A 19,860-nucleotide genomic window follows, 5' to 3' on the forward strand; every position below is an offset into this window, starting at 1 on the left:
CAAATAAATGAATTTAAAAAGAGAGAGAGAAAGATAAAACTTCAGAGTTTTAGAAAATTTAAAATACTAGACTGTGGATCACACTAGCTTCAGAGTCATTCCTTCAGGGACTTTCTTTTTCTTGAATGAGAAGCCAGTATGTTTCGGCAACCTCAGACTGGATCCCCAAATTCCTCTTTGGATCAGCACCTTACTTGTATGGGTGAACGACCATGTGAATTGTCAGAGCATCTGCACAGGGAGGGAGGGGCACAGTCACGTGGGATTAAACAGACTGAAAGTCCCGGTTGGGAGCATGGGTCATGTGTTGGCTCATTTCTCCCTGGACGACCTTCACCGGGTTAGAAGCCCTTGAAAGGATCTCTGCGATCTCGAGGAGCAGGGTGTGCGGGCATCCATCCTCTCCGCCCGGGGCGCCCAGTGCGTGGACCCAGGAGGCCCGGGGCATCTCCGCACCACGCAGAATCCGGGCGCTCCACGCCCTCCTCCAGACCGACGTCCGCTCGTCGCCCCGCCCGCCGCCCGGAACGAGGCCGAGGCCGAGGCGGAGGCCGACGCCCGAGACCCTGCTGAGCCGTCTCCTGTCGCGGCCATGAACCAGCGCCAGGCAGCCGCCCGCCTGCGCGTCGTGCTGGGACACCTCGGCCAGACCTCCGCCAGGACCGGCGTATCCTTTGGGCTGCGGGAGCTCGGGCTGCAGGAGGGGTGGCCTCCAGGGTCCCCTGGGTCGGCGCCCGCGTCCCCGTGATGGTCCCGCCTGTTCCGGGCGCCCGGGGCGGGGGGCAGGGCGGCAGGCAGCAGGGGGCATCCGGCCGCCGGGAGGGCGCGGGCAGTGCGGGCCCCGGGGCTGATGCGCGCCCCCAGCCCCCGGCGTCCGCGCCGTCCCGGGCCCGGGGCCCCGCGCTGCGGGCGGAGAGCAGGCGGCGTGCGCGCAGCTCCCCGGGCCTCTGGCCGCGGCCGCCCGGAGCCCGGGAAAGGCGAAGCACGGGCCCGGCACCGCGCGCGGAGCTGCCCGGGGCGGCCGGGCGGGCGGGCGGGCGGGCGGCAGCGGGACCCTCGGGCCGGGCCGGCCCCCTCCGCGGGGGAGCCCGCTCTGGCCGCGGCCCCGGCGCTCCCCTCCTGCCCGGGACCTGCGTGCGCCGCCCGCCGCCCGCCGCCCGCCGCGCCCAGGGGCCCGCGCTCTCCGCGGCCTCGGCCTTCACGAGGGCAGCTCGCAGGCGCCGTGGGCGCCACTGCTGTGGCATCCAGGACACGTCGCTGCAGGACAGGGACACCAAGTTGCCGGATAGAACCGGGTCTCCTGATCCCTCTGGGGGCCACTTCGGGGAGCCTGGGAAACGCTGCGCGCGATTTTCCCTTAAGCCGCGGGACTAGTCTCTGTCCTGCTGTGGGCAGGGTCCTGAAACCTTTCCTACAAATGAGACTGGCTGTTGTAGGATTGCTCTGAGTTCCAAGCCGCGATGCAGCGGTAAACGAAAGTCCAGCCGCCCTCCCACAAGGCTGATGAGGTGATCTCATCCGACGGGCCAGAAAGCAGAAACCCAGGCCAGGGGAGAGGCACACTCTTGACCGAAGCCATTTAACTAAAGCAGTGTGTTCCCGGGACGGGCACCGTCAACAGCAGCTGGAAACTTGCTAGAAAGGCAGATTCCAGGCTCATCTCTGACCCTGGACTCCAAACACCTGGGAGTGGGGCCCAGCCATCTGTTTTCACTTGTTTCGGATACATGCCCAACAGTGAGAAGCACCAACATACTGGGACTAGGGATAACTGGGTCCAGTCTGGTACTGCTGTTAACATTTGATATCATGGGCCCCTGGGTGGCTCAGTCCACGAGGCATCTGATTCCTGTTTCTAGCTCAGCTCTGGAGTGGAGCCTGTTGATTTAATGGACTCTTTATTTAATTTTTTAACGAGCCTTACTCCTTCTCCTATTTTGGTCTGGACTGCCACTAACTTCAATACTTCTTTTGAAGAGTACATTGCTCCTCACTGTTAGACATGAACCTTACAATGTTTATTTGTTCAGTAGTTTAGTGGAAGGAATAGTCACATAGAATAAACTAGGGAAATCTATGAAGGAAACAGTGATGGCTCAAGTGTGGGCTCAGCCATTCTCTGCTGGGTGACCTTGGACCAGTTACTGAGCCCAGGGGTCCAGGCCACCTTCTCTGGGCAGCTGGAATGCTGATAAAGGTCTTGGGGCTTCCAGCCCCTCCTCAGGACTTTGTGAATTGAAATGATGGAAGCAAGGGCGCATACCTGTCATCAGCTCTGTGTGACTTCCCGGATGAGGGCTAATCCAGGGCCAACTGTGGGTTCCAGAAAATGCTGACTCTGAAATTTAATTTTATTTGCCTTAATTCATATTGTAGGTAGCTTACCCCACTTCGGGAGCTGTGTCTCCAAACAGCTTCCATCCTCCACAATTCCAGTAAGTAGATCTAATGGTCATTAAAAACCATATGATATACATATATACAGCTTTTTCTAGTGGTAATTAAGATATAAAATACAGGGGATGCCTGGGTAGCTCAGCAGTTGAGCATCTGCCTTCAACTCAGGGCGTGATCCCTGTCCAGGGATCAGGTCCCACATCAGGCTCCCTGTGAGGAGCCTGCTTCTCCCTCTATCTCTCTGCCTCTCTCTCTGTGTCTCAAATAAACAAAAAAACAAACAATAAATAAAATATTTTTTAAAAAAAGATATAAAATACAACATATCATGTTGTCCGGTGAATTTATTACACAGGGGGTGGGGCGCTTGGGTGGCTCAGTGTGTTAAGCATCTGACTCTTGATTTCTGCTCAGGTCATGGTCTCAGGATAATGGAATGGAGCCCCATGGAGGGCTCTGTACACAGCAGGGAGTCTGCTTGCCCCTTTCCGTCTCTGCTCACCCTGCCCTGCCTGTCCTCCCTCCCTCCATCCCTAAAGAGAATAAATAAAATTAAAAATATAATTCATGGGGCAGCTTGGGTGGCTCTGTGGTTTAGAGCCTTCCTTCAGCCCAGGGCCTGATCCTGGAGACCTGGGATCGAGTCCTGCGTCGGGCTCCCTGCATGGAGCCTGCTTCTCCCTCTGCCTGTCTGTCTGTCTGTCTGTCTGTCTCTCTCTCTCTCTCGTAAATAAATAAATAAATAAATAAATAAATAAATAAATAAATAAAATATTTTAAAAAAATAATTCATTATAAAAATCCTCTGTTGCCTGGACTTGTTCTAATTAAACCTAGGGAAAATGTTGAAGACCTTGACTTAATTTTTATATGTATTTTAACATTTAGAAAGGCAAAAAATTTTAGAAGTGTATAATCTGATTAATTCTTTTTAAAGATTATTTATTTTTTTATTCATCAGAGAGACAGAGAGACAGAGAGGCAGAGACACAGGCAGAGGGAGAAGCAGGCTCCATGCAGGGAGCCTGATCCGGACTGAATCCCGGAACTCCAGGATCATGCCCTGGGTGGAAGCAGGTGCTAAGCACTGAGCCACCCAGGGATCCCCTACCCCGGTTATTTCACATTCAGGCATGTTACACCTCATTGAAGTTAGCCCTTAGTGTGTGGTCATACTGCTCTATTAGGTAGTATCTTTGGTTTATCTTAAATTATCTTTGTAGGAGAAGACATGATATCCATGGAATATTATCATAGAGCCACAATTCTGATGTAAATTAATGGATGGGATGCTCTGAGTTGTGCATAAACTGACTTGGATTTTTCAACTTTGATTTCTTCTGAGAATGTATGATTTTTTTTTGAGAATGTATGATTTAATATAAAACATAAAATCTGTTATATTTAAAATAAAATTAAAATATAAAATCTACTGGATTTGATTCCCACCTAAAAAACCATACTTATTCCTTACAAAACAAATTACAAAATCAGAGAAATAAAAGGAATTTTAAAAAATCATTCATAATTCCATTACATAAGGCAATCACTTAAAAAACATGTTTTTAAAAAAATTTCTCTTCATTAATTTCAAGTAGTGTCTTGGTTTTGTGCAAATCTAAGTATATTTTACTATTATAAGCACTGTCCATGCTATTAAGTCCTTCATTTTTTTTAAAGATTTTTTTATTTTTTATTTTTTTTAATTTTTTTTATTTTTTTTTTTAATTATTTATTTACGATAGTCACAGAGAGAGAGAGAGAGAGAGGCAGAGACACAGGCAGAGGGAGAAGCAGGCTCCATGCACCGGGAGCCCGACGTGGGATTCGATCCCAGGTCTCCAGGATCGCGCCCTGAGCCAAAGACAGGCGCCAAACCGCTGCGCCACCCAGGGATCCCTTAAAGATTTATTTAATTAAGAGAGAGAAAGCATAAGGGGTAGTGAGTGAGAGAGGGACAGAGGGAGAGAATCTCAAGCAGATTCCCCACTGAGGCCATAGTAAGCCATGGGCTCAATCTCAGGACCCATGAGATCATGACCTGATGTGAAATTACCAGTTTGCACCTAACCGACTAAGCCACCCCAGGGCACATGCTCTTCACTTTTAAAGCCCGAGTCCTATCTATCCCATTGAGTGGACATAAGTAATTAATTATTCTTCTATTTTTTGGTGACAGTAGTTAATGTTTTGGATTTAGACCTTTTCTAAATACATGTTGAGTTTAGGGGTTCCTGGCTTGCTCAGTCAGAAGAGCACATGACTCTTGATCTTGGGGTTATGAGTTCGAACTCCATATGGGATATGGATATAGGGATTACTTTTAAAAAAAATGAACAAACTTAAAAGAAACCATTAGACATTAAATAAAAAGGTTCAGATATTTTCTTAGAGTAAATAAAAAATAGAAATGCCGGATGGAAGAGTAGTAGAAACATTTCTCAGGTTCTTGATACATAGTGTTGGGTTGTGATTTTTCAGTTGGACTTATTTGAAAGTTTTCTTTCCTTTAGGTATACTCAGGATAATGATGTCCTAAGCCTAGAACAGAGAAAATTTTATGAAGAAAATGGGTTTCTTGTCATTAAAAGTTTGGTGTCTGACCCGGACATTCAACGCTTTAGGTACAGTAACCTTTCATTATTTTAAGAAATATGTTGTATGTTTGCAATGGGAACATGGGTAGTAAGAGTAGTGTGTGCATGTTCAGATATTTTTCAGGGACTGGTTACTTGGGAACTGGTTGGGAACATGAGCTCTGGAGCAAGAAGGGCTGGCTTTAATCTTAGCCCTTCTACTTAATCTTGTGTGCCCTGGGGCAATTTACATTCCATGCCTCTCCTTTCTCATCTGTAAAATGGGGATAATAGTACTGAGCCCTAGTGTTGTTGTGAGGACTGAATAAGGTAAAAGACACACAGAGTGCTTCCAACCGGGCCTGGCCCATGGAATGGAGGAGAGAAGTATTTGCCATTGTTACTCAGATGCAACCAAATCACAAATTTTCCCCCACTGTTTTCTTAGGCTAAGGAAGATGTGAGTTCTCACAGCGAATTCTGGCCTCACAGTGAGGAGGCAGGGGCTTGTGAGCTGGCCATTTCCTCACCCTATGCTCAGAGCTGCTCAGTCTGGCCTGGAGGTCAACTTGGTGCAGAGACACCATCTCCTCAATCTTTGTGGATCTTTCCACAGAACTGGCCAGGCAGGTGCCTGGAGCCTGCAGTAATGACATCATCTGCCAATTTCATTTCCTAGGGACCAGTTTGAAAGGATCTGCAGAGGGGAGGTGAAACCAAAACAAATGATAATAATGAGAGATGTGTCCATTGCAAAATCAGAATATATTCCAAGTGAAAGGATGATTTCAAAGATCCAAGACTTCCAAGAAGACAAGGAACTCTTCAGATACTGCACTCTCCCTGAGGTTGGAGAACCTTCCTGTGTTTTCTTTGTTTTTAGGTTAACAGCCCACCGACATGCCTGCCCCAGGAATTGCTGCTTTTCCTTTCTCTGAGCCCCTCTCTGGTGGTTGTAGAGCAGTGGTTCTCAGTTGGAGGAGCACATCTGGTGGCGCCTGGAGCCCTGTAGGGTTGTCACAAGGTTTGGTCTGTAGAGCCTGGGCATGCCGCTAATGGAGCCCAGGGAGCCTATAATGCACAGAACAGCCCCTCCCCCCAATTAATGAATTATCCGGCCCCAAATGTCAATACTGGCCAGGTGGAGATACCCTGCTCTGGCGCTTGGTAATTAACCTGGTGGAGAAGGGCGGGAATTCTGCAGTGGAGAGGGGGAGCCTCTCTCACACTGAATATGGGCATATCAACAGGAGTCACATTGCAGATCCCACTCACTATACATCCATTTATTGTTGCTTTTGTTTCTGTGAATCTGGTAGTAGAGGTTTAAGTAGGTCTTTAGAGTTAAACTTGTCTAAAAAATTCTCATTCTTTAAGCATAAATCATGTTTATAAAGTTATCCACATAATATAGAACATGTAAAGTGAAGTCTCCCAACGTTCAGCCCCACTCACTGCCAAGCTTTTAGGTGTATTCAACTAGAATTCTTTCATGGCCATGAAAATGCATACGTAACCCCCCACGTTTTGTGTATCACGGGAACAAACTGGTTGTCACCGAGTCTTGTCCACTTATAATAGATCTCAGACATCTTTCCATATCACTTACATATTATCACTTATGTATCTATATCATACTTGCAAATTTCTGCATAAATATATGACAGTTTATGGATAATTTATTTAGAATGGTTTTAGATTGTTTATTGTTTTTTAAAGATTTTATTTTTTCATGAGACACAGAGACAGGCAGAGACATAGGCAGATTGAGAATAAGCTACCTGTGGGAAGCCTGATGTAAGACTTGATTCCAGGACCCCAGGACCATGACCTGAGTCAAAGACAGACACTCAACACTGAGCCACTCATGTGTCCCTTGACACATGGCACACTTTTTTTTAAGGGGCACTTTGCATATAGAACATTTTGGAAATTATAACCCCAAATGCTAGTAGATAATTTGACTTAATGGGAACCTGGCTGCTTTAGTTGGTAGAGCATGGGGGATCTTTTAGTTTTTAAGAGGTATGCACTTTTTTTTTTAAGATTTATGCATTTATTTTTGGCAGAGAAGGGGACAAGGCACAGGTTGAGGTAGAGGGGAGAATCCTCAGGCAGACTCCCTGCTGAGTGCAGAGGACGACACAGTGCTGGATCCTTAGACCAAGATCATAACCTGAGCCCCAACCCAGAGGTGGACATTTAACCAAGTGAGATACTCAGGATATTCATGAGATATTCATGAGAGACGCAGAGAGAGAGGCAGAGACAGAGGCAGAGGCAGGCTCTTCACATGGAGCCTGCGCAGGACTTGATCTCTGGACTGGGATCATGCCCTGAGCCAAAGGCAGATGCTCAATCGCTGAGCCACCCCGGTGTCCCAGTTGCATGTGGAGATTATTTAAAATTTAGAAAAAAAAATACTTAAATAAATAATTAAAAAAAGGAAGAAAATTGTCCTCATGAGAAAAGACTGTACAGGCAGGCCACCTATCATGTCCAGCCCCTTGGGTTGGGGACAAAGGGGGACATGGCCCCTGAATCATCTATTCTTCCCAACCTCAAGTCTTGCAATAGAAATGGAACTTGTGAGCATCGATCAAGGAGGAAAAGCTTGAAGTTAGAGGTAACTTGTGTTAGATGAATCACGATGAGGCCTCCAGGGTTCCCACCTTTTGTGTAACACGGGAACAAACTGGTTGTCACTGTGTTTTGTCCACTTATAATAGACCTCAGACATCTTCCCATATGACTTACATATTATCACGTGTATCTATATCTATATCATACTTGCAAACTTCTGCATAGCATCCCATTGTGTCAATGTACCACAGTTTATGAACCATTTATTTCAAATGCTTTTAGTTTTATTTTTATTATTTTTTAAAGATTTTATTTATTTATTCATGAGAGACACAGAGAGAGAGGCAGAGACATAGGCAGAGGGAGAAGCAGACTCCTCACACAGAGCCCGATGCCGGACTTGTTACCTGGACTGTGATCACACCCTGAGCCAAAGGCAGAGGCTCAACCCTGAGCCACCCAAGAGTCCCGGTTGTGTGTGGATATTACTTAAAATTTAAAAAGATCTTTAAACAAATGTTAAAAAAAAAGAAAGAATATTTTCCTCATGAGAGAAGACTGTACAGGCAGGCCACCTATCATGTCCAGCCCCTTGGGTTGGGGACAAAGGGGGACAAGGTCCCTGAATCATCTATTCTTCCCAACCTCAAGTCTTGCAATGGAAATGGAACTTGTGAGCATCAATCAAGGAGGAAAAGCTTGAAGTTAGAGGCAACTTGTGTTGCCTGAGGCCCTGGGTACCCGGAGGCCTCCAGGGTTCCCACTGTTCTCAAGTGTGCACCATGCACCTACTGATTCATGCAATGACTTTTAGGAGGTGGGTACGATATAGTAGTTGGGTATTTATTTCAATATGTATTGGAAAAAGTAGCTGGTGCATCAAACCTATGACTTCAGGAATATTATTAATCAGGATAAGACATGAGTTAATTTAGGAAAATTATTGACTAATATTGGGCAGTTAGCAACATATGCTAGAAATGGTAAAATGTCTCTTGAGTCACTGAAGTTTAGAAAATACTGGTAGGAGATGCTGGGCAGGCATGGCCCGATGGAGCATGTGAGTCTTGATCTCAGAGTCGTGGGCTCAAGCGATAGAGATTACTTAAAACCAGGAAACAGGAAAGGAAAGTATATGAAGAAATATATTTGAGGAATATATTCTTCAAAGAAAATATCACAAGAAAATATAAAAGATGACACCCTTTATAAAAAAAAAACAAATATGAGCCCCGACTCCTAGGATTTGGGACCATTTCGAGTGTTTCATGCTCAAATTGCCAATATGGCTTATACGGGAGATCAAGTAGTGAGAAAGCAGTAGAAGAGGCTTCATTTTTTGAAGTCAGACAGAACTGGAGATGGAATACCGTCCTTTTCGTTGAAATTGCTCTGCCACCTTGGGCACTTTATTATCTGCAGGATAATGATCATTTAAAGGATCTTTAATTCCTGGGGGCATTACTTTTCAGGGATTGTTGTGAGACTTAAGTGGCTGACACATAAAGCGCCTGGCAGGTGGTAGGCATGCAAAGCTGAGTGCTTTCCTCCCTAGTGGGTTAGATGTAGGAGGGAGCACACCCGCTGCCAGACCTTTGGCCAAATTCAGCCTCCCCACCCCGCCTCTGCTTCCTCATACTCTGTAACTGCACCTTGCTGTCAAGCACCAGTGCCCATGTCATTATTTAACATCCTTCCAACAGAATATAGATGCCATGGGAGGAGGGACCTGTTCATCTCACTCCCTGCTGCGTGTCCTTTTCTATCACTGTCTGGTTTGTAGCCCTCAGTGAAGAGCTGTGGAAAGGGAGGTGGCCTGACTGTGAAGTGTCCCCCTGTTGCTGTTCTCTTGTCCCCTGGGCTCTGCATGGCAGCTGCACGTTATTGGGGCCTCTCATGGTCCTTTCATTTATTATTCTCTTTAATGATTCTACTTATTTGAGAGAGAAAGTGAGTGAGATCAAGAGAGATCATGAGTGGCAGGGAGGGGCAGAGGGAGAGGGAGAAGCTGACACCTCTCTGAGCAGGGAGCTGGACATGGGGATCATGACCTGAACTGAAGGCAGATGCTTAACTGACTGAGCTGCAATGGTGTCCCCCTACCACCTTTTTAAAAAGTGACTTCTACACTCTAGGAGTAGCTTGCAGTCACGACCCCGAGATCAACAGGTTCATGTTCTAGTGATTGAGCCAGCCAGGTGCCCCTCGTGGTCCCTTCTTATGAAGAGTCTCCGTGAGGGGAAGAGGAAGGTGCCTTCTCCCTGGGCATCTATGGACAGTGTCAGGTGAAAGGAGGGTATTCCTGCCCTTCCCAGTCGAAAGCTGAGAGAAACTCTTCGCATTCTCATAGAAAATGGGGTTTGGTTTCCAACTGGCTTAAAAAGCCTGTTTAAGGGCAGCCCCGGTGGCCCAGCAGTTTAGCGCTGCCTTTGGCCCAGGGTGTGATCCTGGAGACCTGGGATCGAGTCCCAAGTCGGGCTCTTGGCATGGAACCTGCTTCTCCCTCGACCTGTGTCTCTGCCTCGCTTTCTCTATATCTCTCATGAATAAATAAATAAAATCTTTAAAAAAAAAAAAACCTGTTTAATTCAGAGTGTTACAGATTTCCAGTGCTGAGTTTTTCATTCTTTGTTTGCAACGTTGGGAAATACCAACTTTTTTTTTTTTCCTTTAAATAATTGTTTGATAGAGAGGGAGAGGCAGAAGGAGAAAACCTGAAGTAGACCCATTACTGTGCAAGGACCCCAAGGCAGACCTGTATCCTATGACCCTGAGAACATGACCTGAGCTGAAATCAGGAGTTGGATGCTTAAGCAACAGACTCACCCAGGCACTTCTACCAAGTGTTTTGTATAACTATGTGCATTTTGACTCTTGTACAAATAAGTGTACATTGTACTACGTGGTTGTTTATTTGATTTCTCATGCAACTCTTTACTCTTAGATTCTGAAATATGTGGAGTGCTTCACTGGACCCAATATTATGGCCATGCATGCAATGCTTATAAACAAACCTCCAGATTCTGGTAAAGTGGTTTTATTTGTTAAGTAGAAGCCAAAAAAAAAATAGAGAAAGGTAAAGTAAGAAAAAGTTTCAAGGATTCAAAGGATCGCTTTGTGTATAACTGCTGAATATTAAAAAACAAATGTGGGGACGCCTGGGTGGCCCAGTGGTTGAGGGTCTGCCTTTGGCTCAGGTGGTGATCCTTGGGTCCTGGGATCTAGTCGTACATCAGGCTCCTCGCAGGGAGCCTGCTTCTCTCTCTGCCTGTGTCTGTGACTCTCATGAATAAATAATAAGATCTTTAAAAACATAAAATAAGGGCAGCCCAGGTGGTTCAGCGGTTGGCGCCACCTTCACCCCAGGGTGTGATCCTGGAGACCAGTGATCCAGTCCCATGTCAGGCTCCCTGCATAGAGCCTGCTTCTCCCTCTGCCTGTGTCTCTGCCTCTCTCTCACTCTCTGTGTCTCTCATGAATAAATAAATAAAATCTTTAAAAAAAAATGTGTATATACTTTTAAGTCTTAAAACAGTATGTAAAAAAAAACCAGTATGTATCATAAGAATCGTGGAGTAGGGATTTCAGATGTCAACTATATGGTTATTTTTTCTTACTTTTAAAGATTTTATTAATTTTTTTGAGAGAGAGGGAGAGACACCATAGAGGAAGAGAGAGAAGCAGATTCCCTGCTAAGCAGAACCCTTTGCAGCTTGATCCCAGGGCCCTGAGATCCTGAGCTGAGAAAAGGCAAATGCTTAACCCACTGAGCCACCCAAGAGCCCTTAGAGGCCTTTTATTAACTTAGTTAGCTGATATTTTTTGCATCAGCCACTTAGAAGGCTAACAGGGAACCTCAAATTTGGTTGCTCTCTTCAATTACTCAAACTTTTTTTTTACTTTTTGAATTCTAGCTTCTATGCCCAAACCACAATTACAAAGGAATAAAACACAATAGAATTCATGACATGTGTATGAATTGCTAGTGAATGTTGTGTGTCAGTAAGTCCTCGGCTCCCAGAAACCCAGAAAAAAAATAGAGGATCTGGAGTTGTCCTGTGGATTTGATATTCAAATTTGATGCTTATCTCTCTGGACTGATTCTCAATAATGTTGTTTCACTTCTTTGGGTTTTGTGGGAATAGTCATTGCTGTGGTTTTGCAGGCAAAAGAGATGAAATCTGAGATGCAAGTGTGTATTAACAGCAGGTTCTGTTTCAGGCAAGAAGACATCCCGCCATCCCTTGCACCAGGATCTGCACTACTTCCCCTTCAGGCCCAGCAATAAAATTGTCTGTGCTTGGACAGCCATGGAGCACATCGACAGGAACAATGGCTGTCTGTGTGTGTTCCCAGGCACACACAAAGGCTATCTGAAGCCACACAATTATCCCCAATGGGAGGTATGTCTGCGTAGAGGAGGCATCATTTTTTTGTTGTTGTTTTTTGTTTTTTGTTTTTTTTTAGGTTAGCTTTTTTTTGTATTTTTTTATAGGGTTCGATTTTTCAACCTATAGTATAATACCCAGTGCTCATCCTGTCAAGTGCCCCCCTCGATGCCTGTCACCCAGTCACCCCATCGCCCTGCCTGCCTCCCCTTCCACTACCCATTGTTCCTTTCCCAGAGTTAGGGGTCTCATGTTCTAGCTCAGAGGAAGAATCTGTTTTTTGTTTGTTTTTGTCGTTGTTTTCTTTTAAGATTTTATTTATTTATTTGAGAGAGAGAGAAAGAGCACAAGCAATGGGAGAGGAGGGGAGGAGAGAGACAAAGGGGAAGGGAGAGGGACAAGCAGACTCTGCTGAGCACGAGTCAGATATGTGGCTTGAACTTCGCACCCTGAGATCATGACCTGGGTTGGCATCAAGACTTGGACGCCCAACTGACTGAGCCACCCAGGCACCCCTAGAGGAGAAATCTTAACCAGAATATTGTTTGTTTTGATTTCACATCACTCTCCCTAAAGAGCTTTAACAATCAGATGGCATTTCCTTCCTTACAAAACATCATTATAGGATTTACAATTAGGGTCAGGGAAGATTCAAGGATGTCAGGTAAAATAACCATTTTTCCATCAAGAAGTGTTGGAAAGCTGACCAGTGTGGGGCACTTTGGTAGGTACTATATAGGATATGAAATTATCAAGCCCAATTGCACAGGTAAGATGTCAACACTTGCAACACCACATGCATGTGTAAAGTGCCAACTACAACTTACCCACTGATTGATGGCTCTTGGCATAAAGAAGAGAGAGGAATCATCTCTTTACTGCTAGAGAGACCAATGAAGGCTCTGGGGAAGCATGAGTAGTATTCCATTGCATGACTGTTACATGGTGTATGGAATTGAGCTAGTTGAGGATGGAAAAGTATAGAAGGCTTTTGAGCCCATGAATGGTGAGATCAAATTGATCCTTCAATAATGATAATCTAGAGGCTTAGAGCAGGATATACTGGAGGTAGGGCTCCAGAGGCAGAGAAACCAGAGAGGAGATGATAAGTGTTTTAGGTATCAGACAATATGGTCTTGAAATCCCATAATGATGGTCAGAAAGAGAAGAGCACGGGTTGTTAACGCAGGAAGAATGAATGTGGTCTGTAGGAAGTAAAGAATATGGCTTTCAGGACTTCTGTCTCAATTAGATTCTTGCACTGAGGATTAGTGCCAAGGAAAATACTGGGGTCTGGATTCTGATATAACTGAAACTGTGAGATTCACAAATTCAGTTGAGTTTTGGGGAAAGTTTGGTGCAGGCAACAGAAGTGGGCTGTGGCTGACTTAAGCCAAACGAAGTGTTTTGGAGGGTGGCAGGCACCTGCTGAGTCCATGGAAAGGCTGGCTAGCTCTGATGAGCAGGAGAGTGGGGGTTATGTTCAGTGGGAACACTCGGGGTGGGGCACCTGGTGGGGTCAACTGAACTGTGATCATGACCAGTGCCTTCCATCTTCTGCTCAGATTCAAAGTGACCACAGTGGGCGGTTAGATTGACTTAGCTTAGGTCACGTATCAACCCTGGCCAGGAGAGAAGTGCACTGGATGAAAACCACAACTGAGTCCAGCAGGAAAGCAGTCCTTTCCCCAGAAGAATGTGGCACAGTCTCAGGAAGGGAAATGTGATGCCGTCCTTCCAACATAACTATTACTTAATGAAATAACTGACTTGGGAAATAGTTATAAAAAACAGAATGTTTTAATTTACTGTTTTTCTTTCCTTACTCTGCATGTGACATCAGTGCTTTCTGAGCTGAGAAAAATTGAGATTTTCTCTCTGCTGGTTTGGGAGAACAATTAGCTTCTTAGAGGTACTCCTGAGTTATAGAAGAATGGTTCAGGCAAAGTTCTAGGTGAGGAGAATATCATCCTGGGAAAGAATGATTATACATTCAGGCTTGAAAGGTGATCTCCCATGTTAACTGCAACATGCAACGTTGATCTAGATCCTCAATATAATACAGTTATGAAGGGTGAGAAGAAATTTCAGCATCTTCCTTTGCCTCCCTAAATCCATGATTTTAATATCACAATGTGACTTTCACAGCCACACATCTGAGAAGCTTTTGTATATTTGCAGTACCTGTTAAGAATCTATTTATCTTTCTCTTGGAAGAACTTAGGAAATCTACTTTTTAGTCATTGGGTTCCTCAAATACAGAGTTGGGTTCTCTTATGTGTTCTAGGGGGGCGTGAACTTAATGTTCTATGGGATCCAGGACTATGATGAAAACAGCCCCCGCGTGCACCTCGTGATGGAGAAAGGAGACACCGTTTTCTTTCATCCTTTGCTCATCCACGGATCTGGCTGGAACAGAACTCAAGGATACCGCAAGGTATGCATTACATCACCGTGCTTTCCAAAGACGAATAGGTTAGAAGCAAAAATGTCAAGATATGTGAAACTTTATGAGATTTGTGATGTTTAACTAAACTGCTCTTGCTCTGGTTTATTTACCAGGAAATATATTTGATACCACATTCTTTTTTGCTAAGTTATCAGTAGGAGGCCATGTGACCTCCAGTTCCCAATCCTACTGATCGTGAATTAGGAACATTCATAGAGTTGCTTGGTAGCCCACAGCCTGTGCTTTTGGAGACAGAAAGAATGGATGATGTACTAAAATCTTAAAATGGGAAATGGATATAGGAACCGTTTATGACGGCAGTTTATAATAGCTTTGTTATTGAATTGGCTGCCCAGAAATAAGATTTAGCAGCGAGCCATGTTTTTTGCCCCTTAGCTATGAATATATTAAAAACCTATTGATTTCATTGCTTGCATTAAAATTTGACAAAATTTCCCATATTCCCAGATTTCTCTCTTCTCAAAAATTCAGCAGCTCTGACAGTACTGTGGACTGACATTATTCCACATTACATGGCTCTTATTACGATATATAGGGGGTTTTTGGGGTTGAGTGAAGCGTGCCAGTTTGTCACACCAACACCCATTGTCTCCCTAGGTGCAGGGTTAGCTACCATGTTTCATCTTCCATTCATTCATATTTCCACCAGGTCAACAGGGCCAGGATGAGGGTGAGGCAAGAAAGCCCTCTCCTCCAGGGAAAATTTAGCAGCGGTCGGGGGATGGTGCCAAACACCTCAACAATCAAGTTAAATGATAGTTTAAGGCAGTATTTAGAAAATCAAAATCAATGCAAAAAATACCTTGATGAACACAATGCCAAAATTTTAAATAAAGACTAGATCAGACTCCCCACCAACATGATCCTCAGAACTGTACAAGCAGGGGTACAGCCACAATGACATAAATAATATGAATGTTCATGAAATTCATGAATTTGGCCATTTATCATGTGTCCTTGGTGTCAAAATTCAACTTGATATAAAAAATGGAATTTTATGTATATCCATCTGTATCAAAACAGCAAGCTAAGACAAATAGTCTTAAAGTCTGTATGAGTCAGAGAATTATATTACTTCCTATATGATCAGGGTTATAAACTGAGTAGGATAACAACATACTGAAAGATCTCATGTCAAAACCTGAAAATATAGTATAAAGTGATTACTGTATGAAACTAAAAGGTAAATGATAAGAAACCAAGTAATGTGATTGATAATATCCTAACTTTGTAATTTTTCAATAGTTTTTGAACTACTTTATTTGGGAAAAGATGAACCCCTACAAAAAGACTTAAAAATGCATATATGGTAATGTACTTATCCCCTTGGATGTCACTTTTTCTTGGTGTGGTTTGGGGGCTTCCATGGGAAATGGGGGTCCCTGTGTGGCTCAGCGGTTGAGCGTCTGCCTTGGCTCAGGGGGATGATCCCAGTCCGGGGATCCAGTCCTACATCGGGCTGCTTGCATGGAGCCTGCTTCTCCATTGCCTGTGTCTCTGCTCCCCTCTGTGTCTCTCGTGAACAAATTTAAAATATATATATATAATAAAAATTAAAAAAAAAAAGGAAATGGAATTTGTGACTCCACTGTCTACAAATCTCATGTTGTAAGCAAAGCAGACAGCCCTTCTGAGAGGTGAGGTCATCTCAAGAGAAGAGAACTAACATGCGACTAGGAAAGTGAGTTTTAAGTTTATCTGCTGATAACCTTTTCAAGAATGGGAACAACCGGGCAGCCCCGGTGGCCCAGCGGTTTAGCATGCAGCCTGGCGTGCAGCCTGGGGTGTGGTCCTGGAGACCCAGGATCGAGTCCCATATTGGGCTTCCTGCAGGGAGCCTGCTTCTCCCTCTGCCTGTGTCTCTGCCTCTCTCTTCGCTCTCTCTGGATGAATAAATAAGTAAATCTTAAAAAAAAAAAAAAAAAAAAAAAAGAATGGGGAGAACCAAGTAACCTCCTTTCCCTTAAGAAGGAAACAAGATGTGTACCTTATGTGAATGATCTTGGACTTCAAATGTCCTTTTGATTTGAAAGGGGTGGGTGTGTATATTATTTTCCTTTGCAAGGTATTTTTAATGTTGATTTCCCTGATCTTTAGACATTAAAATAACAAAGCACCACAAACTCAGCTGAGTAACTAACTTCTGTGACTAAGAAGAGGATGAAGAACCCTGGAACCCATTCCTGTTTAGGACTGGAGGATATGCACTAGCTAGATAAATCACATGTTAAAAAGTTTAAAGTCCTCTTACTCTTGTCATTATGTTCTCAGCCCATTTTGAAAACAAGTATCCCAGGGAGCTTAAAACCTCTTGGAATTTCTCAGTCAGCCTTTAGCTGTACCTAGGGGGAGAAAAGACTCCAACCCCAAAGAGGCTAATCCAAGACACGATGGAACATTCTAGAAATCAAATGCTAGTGAAATAGCTGATGTTCTAAAAGAAGTCTTTCTGTTTGGTTGTTGCTGTTAACAGATTTTTTTCTCCCCCAATATTAATCATTTCACCCTGCACAGGCAATTTCCTGCCATTTCGCCAGTGCTGACTGCCACTACATCGATGTGAAAGGCACCAGTCAAGAAATCGTTGAGAGGGAAGTTATGGAGTTAGTACACAGATTATACGGAATTCCGAAAGATACCAGCTTGCAGGTACGTTTGTATGAGATGAAAGATTTATAAGAGTATTTTCTTCAATGCATGACAATACTCATATCTATTTTTTTAAAGATATTCTTTATTTATTTGAGAAAGAAAGAGAGAGGGAGAGAGAGCATGAGCAGTGGGGAGAGAAAGAGGGAGAGGAAGAAGTAGACTTCCTGCTGAGCAGGGAGCCTGATGTTGGGATCAATCCAGGATCCTGAGATCATGAACTAAGTGGAACATAGAGGCTTAACCAAATGGGCCACCAGGCAACTCTGTTATCCCTGATTTAATTTGGAAGCATAATGTGCATTGTTTAGAGCACCGTGCAGAAGCCTTGCTGAGATCCACTGAGAATTTCAGCTAATACTTGCTTCCCCCACGTGGGGCACCTGAGCATCCCAGACTTCTTTATGTCTTTTGGCCGCCCTGTGCTGTGTAGGCTATCCTGTTCCAGGACCGGCAGGTAGGAAAGGAAACAGCAGATCTGGAGGAGAGCAAGTGAGCAACAAAAGCCACCTTCTGAATGCACATAAGGAAAGTTAAAGGTTTGGGGTGTTACCCATAGGCCTCCCTTAATTTCTCTACAACAGAGTATTTACATATATGCAGATCCAATAACTGTCCCAGAAGCAATTCTCAAGCAGGTTTCTGAGTGGGTCAGTTAGCATCTGGGGTTCCACGGAGCTGATGGCAGAAACCACTGATGCTTATCAAGAGGGGACATGAGACATTATTTCATATGCTTTGCTACTTAATACACAACACTTGTAAAGTAGTTGCGTGTAGCTAGTGGGCATTCAGTGCTGCCGATGATCCCCAGACAAATTACAGTCAAGCCAAAGAAATAAACATATTTGCCTGGTAGACAAAGACATTTTAGCCTCCGAACCAAGAGGCTGATCCTATGTTTCAATTTGCAGGAATCACCAATATATGTTTTCCTAGGGGGTGACAGGACCTCCACGTAGACTGAATGTAATGATAACTCGGCCCCTCTAGTACTGTGAAGAGTACCGCACACCAGCACTACGCTACTGGGCCACTGGGAATCACCTTCTGAAAGTCATTCCTAGCTGAAGAATCTTACTTCCCCCTTGGCCCCTTCTCCCTTTAGAACCTATGAATCTACCCCATATCAGAAAAGACTCTCATTTCTCATTTGCCGATGGTGGGAAGTCTTGTCCTTCTCTCTTTGCCCAGTTTTTAAAACGCTTTTATGAAGGCATCCTATTTTGTGAAGTGGGGCTTCCGGGCAACACACTGATTCTTGCAGCAGAAAACAAAAGCATATATTGTGTTGGCAGTTTGTCAGGGTTGTAAATGAATGAACTGCCGCCAGTATTTATTTCAATTATTTGAGAGAGAGAGAGAGAGAGAGAGAGAGAGAGGAGAGAGAGAGAGAACGTGAGCAGGAGGTGGGGGTATGGGCAGAAGGAGAGGGAGGGAATCTCCAGCAGATTCCCCACTGAGCCAGGACCCCAACACAGAGTCCATCCCAGAACCCTGAGATGAGTTGGACTCTGACTGAGCAACCCAGGTGCCCCAAGAAAGTTTGTTGACTCAAAAGTCTCAGTTGTTTGATGAAGAACAAAGCAATAATACCAAATCACCCCAATACCAAATCATGACCTGATTTTCACTGAGGAGCAGATCACTCTAGATGAGGCAGCGAGTGGCTAAAGGAAAGCCAGACAAGGAGTACAGGTCTTCTTGACCAAACAGCATGCTAAGCCTGTTGAGGACACCTGTAGTCAACAGGAGCACCAATTGGCACAGGCTGACTGGCCTGACTGGCGTCTGGCTCTCTCAGTTTGTTCAACACGATTTCAGATGTTGACAAGTAAATTATTGGGAGTCTTAAAAAATGGTTTATTTACTGATAGGACCACTGTGAGAGTTTTTCCACTTAACTATTCGTAGATGCTAGAAATCTACTTTTTTCTTATGCTGAACACATTCCCAGTGTTCCGTGGACTCCTTGTGGTTGGCTTTATTTCCAGGATGTCTTTAGACTGGGAGGACAGCTGGTGAAAGGAAGAAGGACCAACCTTTGAAGTGGCCGTCTGCTGGAGCTCTTTGAGAGGAAACCAAAAGGAATCAAGATGCCTATGGAACCTGTTTTATTAATGAGCTGTCCTAATCTTTCTTGTCACTTGTTATGAAGATCACAACGCACTTACAGGGAACTTTATGGGATCTGGTTAGCTCTGGGTGAGGGGCTGTTGTTTTAATGGATGAACAGGTGTAACAGTGGCATATTACTATTGTCAGGAATACTACTTTGCACCTAATAAAGGTCACTGATGTCTAATTTAAGTGTGTTCAGTTACTTTCATCCAGTTAGCTCTTTGCCCAAGCAAGAAGGAAAGCTTTGAAACTCAGGGTCTGCTGACTTTTTCGCACCCCTCTTCTGGAAATCCCACCACCCACTGATTTCATGGCATGAGAGACTTCTCAGATCTAGAACACTGTCCTCTACACACACGTTTAATGAAGGGCATTGTGGAGTGAGGACAAGGGTGGATGTTCATGCTCTGACACATGTCCTTGTGTCCTTAAGTCCTTGCATGACTCTTCCAACCCAGCCAGCTTGCTTAAAGAAAAGCCAGAAGTTTTCCAAATCTTTCTCTGTTGCTGAAGAAGGAAGACAAAGGTGACTTCCTCTGCTAGTTAGGCAGCTGGAAACCCTCAGCATTTATGAATGAAACCTAAACTCTCTCAAGGTACAGGGAAATTGTTAGTTTCGATTTCTAATGGGCAGGAACTGGGGAAATTTGTTTTTTTTTTTTTTTCATTTAAAGAT

At 44.5% G+C, this 19,860-nt stretch overlaps 1 protein-coding gene across 2 annotated transcripts; it reads left to right on the plus strand.

Moving 5' to 3' along the window:
• Positions 1-288: 288 nt before the first annotated feature.
• Positions 289-19,368, plus strand: LOC140633365 (phytanoyl-CoA dioxygenase, peroxisomal-like). 2 transcript variants are annotated; one of them, XM_072825789.1, is made up of 9 exons: positions 289-667; positions 2,377-2,435; positions 4,911-5,021; positions 5,653-5,821; positions 10,501-10,582; positions 11,778-11,959; positions 14,232-14,381; positions 15,660-15,723; positions 16,929-17,064. In XM_072825789.1, the coding sequence occupies exons 1-8, from the start codon at positions 593-595 to the stop codon at positions 15,708-15,710; spliced, it is 879 nt and encodes a 292-aa protein (XP_072681890.1). In that variant the 5' UTR covers positions 289-592; the 3' UTR covers positions 15,711-15,723; positions 16,929-17,064. The 2 variants fall into 2 exon arrangements, with proteins under 2 accessions (XP_072681890.1, XP_072681889.1); XM_072825788.1 differs by lacking the exon at positions 15,660-15,723 and adding an exon at positions 19,058-19,368 and having other exon boundaries at positions 296-667; positions 16,929-17,063.
• Positions 19,369-19,860: the final 492 nt, after the last annotated feature.

The sequence above is a fragment of the Canis lupus genome, chromosome 5 (genome assembly GCF_048164855.1).
Source record: "Canis lupus baileyi chromosome 5, mCanLup2.hap1, whole genome shotgun sequence".
NCBI lineage: Eukaryota > Metazoa > Chordata > Mammalia > Carnivora > Canidae > Canis > Canis lupus.

Bases quoted from the DNA above. Each gene is read 5' to 3' on its own strand.
- LOC140633365 (XM_072825788.1), top strand. From the start codon at position 593: ATGAACCAGCGCCAGGCAGCCGCCCGCCTGCGCGTCGTGCTGGGACAC. The intron at 10,583-11,777 runs GTAAAGTGGTTT...GTTCTGTTTCAG, and splicing joins AAACAAACCTCCAGATTCTG to GCAAGAAGACATCCCGCCAT. The intron at 11,960-14,231 runs GTATGTCTGCGT...TATGTGTTCTAG, and splicing joins ACAATTATCCCCAATGGGAG to GGGGGCGTGAACTTAATGTT.